At 40.8% G+C, this 5,000-nt stretch overlaps 1 protein-coding gene across 1 annotated transcript in view; it reads left to right on the top strand.

The window, feature by feature from the left end:
* Window positions 1-3,434: 3,434 nt before the first annotated feature.
* The window catches only part of LOC125046802, a 7,726-nt gene continuing 6,160 nt past the window's right edge, over window positions 3,435-5,000 (top strand). The window contains exons 1-2 of the mRNA XM_047644752.1: window positions 3,435-3,555; window positions 3,656-3,795. Coding sequence (XP_047500708.1) covers window positions 3,670-3,795 — 126 coding nt within the window. The 5' untranslated portion in view covers window positions 3,435-3,555; window positions 3,656-3,669. The remainder of the gene's footprint in view (window positions 3,556-3,655; window positions 3,796-5,000) is intronic.

Below are 5,000 nucleotides of genomic sequence, written 5' to 3'. Positions count from 1 at the left end.
AACAATATGCTTTGCCGTTCGATCCCAAAAGAAATGGCTCCCCACTCCGAAAAAGCAAATCTATATGTAAACCTTTGTTTATTAGGTATCCTCTTTCGCACTAATAAATTTCAGAGGTCCGCGCATAATAACACTTTCTGATCTAATCACTATATAAGGTAGTCAAGCAAACGAACACATGTTAATAGGAATCATCGGCAAGGAGGGAGATTACTCGTCTGTAACAAAACTATTTTTTTGAGGGAGTACTGTATATACGGGCACATGCTTTAATAGATCGAAAACACAATAATAAGCCAGAAATGTGGACTGATAGATTTACTGTTATGTTCATAGTCCTTTATTACCCCCCCCCCCCCTTAAAGAACTGAAATAATAAATACTGAAGTAAAAGGGTGAAATAATAGATTCCTCCCTACTCCTATTTCTTCGCTCATTCACAATACATGATTTCGGTAGTGCCTGCGTTCTTGTGTAAGGATGCAAACAACGATTCAAAATAAACTTTTAATGATCATGAAAACAGAAACAACTAAAATAAAACGAAGGGAGGTTAGTAGTGCAGAGCCTCGGGGCGAATGCAGGGCATCCTCGCTCGCCGGAGATAAATCGTCTGCTAGCACTGTCTGGCGATTCCTTTTTCACACCTTTTTGCGTGCCTGCGGGAGAGTTAGAGTGAGAGGGAGTACAAGACAACATTTCATCGTCGTGACGTAAAACCGGGATTCACGACAACTTCCTCCTGCCCCCCCCCCCCTACCCCCTTAGGACGTTTCTACCGTACCCTCTCCCCACTGCCATTGATTTCGTGACTCAAATGCCCTGGGGTTTTACAAATCGTATAGTTTACATCGCGAAAGCAATATAAGGTACATGCATTTTTCCGGTTCATATTTCACGTTAGAAAAGATAGCACCGGTGATGTCAACATTCTGCATATGATAGTACATGTCCATATCTAACAGCTATAAATTGTTCTTTCCCTATAAATGTGACATGCGTATGGGTTTCAATATGACTTTAGCCACTTGTTTACACCAGTCTCGACATATATTTGCGATGATAGAGACCTAGAGAGTCATAGCCAATCACAGGCCAAACAGCGTTACCAGATAGACCTTGGTGAAGAGCATTAGACGCGAAAGTGATGCTGACTAAACAGTGTGTGTATGTTTAATAGTATGATTAATTAGGACAGGGAAGACGAGCAGATAAGGCGAGAAATAAACTGAATTCCATCCGTACGTAAAGAAAAAAATACTGAAAATAATCTTTTCCGACCATGCCTCCCGGATTTCACTAGACAAACGACAACAAACGACAAGAAGAGGAGACTATAAGATTTCTTGATAAATTCATCTTGGAAATAAACATCATAACAGGAAGCGCCTTCCGCCTCAGGTGTTCAGCGCCAGATATAGCCGGATGATTTGCCCGCACGGAGATAAACAAAAACATTGAGTTTGGATGCATTAATATGACCAAATAAGGGCATGAACCTCCCTCTCTCTACCCATGTTATTTCCTTTCTCTCTTTCTCACTCTCTCCGTCTCTCTCTCTCTCTCTCTCTCTCTCTCTCTCTCTCTCCTTCTCCCTCTCCCTCTCCCTCCCCCTCCCTCCCCCCCCCCCCCTCTCTCTCTCTCTCTCTCTCTCTCTCTCTCTCTCTCTCTCTCTCTCTCTCTCTTTCTCTCTCTCTTTCTCTCTCTCTTTCTCTCTCTCTTCTCTCTCTCTCTCTCTCTCTCTCTCTCTCTCTCTCTCTCTCTCTCTCTCTTTTCATGTTCAGATTCGAATGCTTTATTGGCCTGAAATGTTTTCAATCAGATGTAAAAACCGAACATCCTGAAGACTTGGTAACTTCTTCCTTGGTGCCACCCAGATTAAAATTTCTGAAGCGAAGAAAGTCACGCACGCAAGCACACTCATACATTATTCAGTCACCAGATATACTTCGCTGTTTTATATGTTGCACAATGACAGACTACAGTACATACCACTCCACACCTTGACTAGGCCAGGTCTGCAAGACTCTATCAGGATTTCGAGGAGTACCACTACAGACCAAGACTGCTTGATGAGCACATAAAGCTAAACAGAGGCGTATCTGAATCATGTGAAGCATATAACAGTTCCCTGTACTCACCCTCCAGGAGTGCTAGAACAATAGCAGACCAAGTCAGAGATTATCACAAAAGGCCAAAGAAATGAGTCTCTCCCCACATCAGGCAGTCTGCTCCAGCATACCAAAGGTGCAAACTATCAGGCCTAAATATCAAATAGGCCATTGAAATCTTTACAAAATCTGACCATTGCTGGAGAGTTAGGGATGGCTGCCTACAGACACCAGCACCAGACGATGTTTACCTATAAACACTGCAACTGTTTATAGATGTAGTAAGTGATCATAATGAGTACATATATTTTTTTTTTTTAACACAGGTCTAGACTCCATTTCTGTTTTTCCATAAGCACAGATATCCACGAGATTGTACATTTTTTGCCAATGAGTGCTTAACATTCCCTCGGCAGCAACAAAGCTGACATAGTTCATCTGCCCCCCGGAAATGGGAAACTATAAGGAAATTGATGCTAAAGAACGTCCCATTAATGCAACCACACAGTGAATAAAGAATCCCTGCTGTCATCTTGCAATGTTCACTGTTTGTTTCAAAGTGGTCTGGAATGGACTCGAGGAATCAAGCGCCTCTTTGTGTGTTGTTCCCTTGTTTGGCTCTTCAGCGTCAGGGACACTGGATTTCGATATGTATAGAATTTGTAATTTGCTGTGAACTATGATTTTAATGTATGCGAGCCCCACCGAATCTCCAAGGTCTAGATTTAGCCCTCCCCCCTCTCTCTCTCCTCTTTCTCTTTCTCCCTCTCCCCCCTCTCTCTCTCTCCTCTTTCTCTTTCTCTTTCTCCCTCTCTATCTCTCCTCTTTCTCTTTCTCTCTCTCTCTCTCTCTCCTCTTTCTCTTTCTTTCTCTCTGCTCTCTTTCTCTCTCTCTCTCTCTCTCTCTCTCTCTCTCTCTCTCTCTCTCTCTCTCTCTCTCTCCCCCCCCCTCTCTCTCTCTCTCTCTCTCCCCCCCCCCCTCTCTCTCTCTCTCTCTCTCTCTCTCTCTCTCTCTCTCTCTTATTCTCTCTCTCTCTTTCTCTCTCTCTCCATTTAGGTGTTGATGATGGAATATAATGATTATAGCAAGCACATATACGAGATTGTTTTTTTGTGTTGTATATACATGTATATACCAAGTATGTGCTGCATAAAACCTGCAACATACACCAACATTTCACACATACAGACGCGCAGGAATGCATCCACATACGTGCTTATTTACTGGTCTTCCTGTTTATTCTCTCATGGTAAGAGAAGGCGTACCCCCCCCCCTCTTTGTCCCCTATAAAAGAGAGTGCGCGCAGGTCGATCGACTCGTGCCTGCATTTCTGTCTTACACTAAGTGTGTTGTTCGCGGAGGCGTCTGAAGAAACCGATGCTGCTTCCTTCGAACTGACATTTTGGAGAGAAATATATTGGTATATTTCCTGTATCAGTCATTGGTATGTATTTTATACACTTGTACGCATATATGCAATGTATACATGTACGTGTATGTGGGTATATGTATATAAACACCCTGAAGTTATATTATGCTCTCAGAGAGCCGGGTGGCGATGGCTTTCCGTTTTTCCTGGTTCCTGTGTCCCCTGCTGGCGCTCCTCTTCTGCCACGGGGCCGCCCTCTCTGACGACGTTCGGGTACTGCAGCAAATGGAAAAAGAAATGAAGGGAGATTTCCCCGTAAGTGAATAATTTCATGCCTTTTTGAAAACTTGGTTCGCGGTCGTAACAAAATACAAGCGATTATGTTTTTTTCGACAAAGTAAAAAAAGTAAAAAAAAAAAAAAAAGAAATATACATATACATACACACACACACACACACACACACACACACACACACACATACACATACACATACACATACACATACACATACACATACACATACACATACACATACATACACATACATACACACACACACACACACACACACACACACACATATATATATATATATATATTCGCTTTGTGTATTTCTGTGATTTGATATTAAATTACTGTACTAAGTTTTAAGTACTAATGCCACACAACAGAATAATTCCGAAGATCAGCAAATTGAGATGTACAAGGTTTTCATAAATACTTTTGACACAATGGTTATGCAGATATTCACTTCCTCAAGGACTTTCATTATTCAAATCTGATCTATAGGGAATGGACATGTATCTCATTTACTGCCAAAACAAAGCAGAAACATTTTATTATTTTTTGTATATGAATATTACATTAAGCAAAAAAAAAAAAAAAAAAAAAAATACGATTCATTGTTAATACAAACAGAAATCTGTAATTGAGACGATGCTGCAAAAGAGACAAAGGCGCTAAAAATATCGTTTTTTTGTTGTTGTTGTTTCTTATAGCATTCCGAAACCACAAAAAATTCGATAACTTCGGTGTTGACTCGCGTTCGCAACAAAACACGAGGTCCTCAAACATAACCAAACTCCATACAAATCCGTGAAATTATTTAAATACTGATGTAATCTGTAGTTTAGGAGATTATATAAATATCAAATGAAAAAGAAAGAGTACAGGATCACTAAGAGAGTCCTACGTGTTCATTTGCACACCTTTGCTCGCAAGGCAGTGAAAACTTTCAAATATATTTCTCAGATGCAGTCAAGTCAAAGATGTCTCTTTCTATCTTTATTTATTTTCTTTACTTGTAGTGAACCATGAAGTCCCTTATTCTACTTCTCATATCTTCTAATATCTAATATCTACTTCTAATATCTTTTAACCTCGCCAGTAGCAATGCTTGTTCCTCTATACGTGTACTTATGTTAATGGTATCTTGAGATGGCTGGACCTGTGTCGTGTATTGCGTTTATTTCGGGTGCTTGTGCTTGCAATTGTGTTTTACGCATGAACATATGACCC

This window comes from Penaeus chinensis, chromosome 39, assembly GCF_019202785.1.
Source record: "Penaeus chinensis breed Huanghai No. 1 chromosome 39, ASM1920278v2, whole genome shotgun sequence".
NCBI lineage: Eukaryota > Metazoa > Arthropoda > Malacostraca > Decapoda > Penaeidae > Penaeus > Penaeus chinensis.
This window is presented reverse-complemented; position numbering and strand designations above follow the sequence as displayed.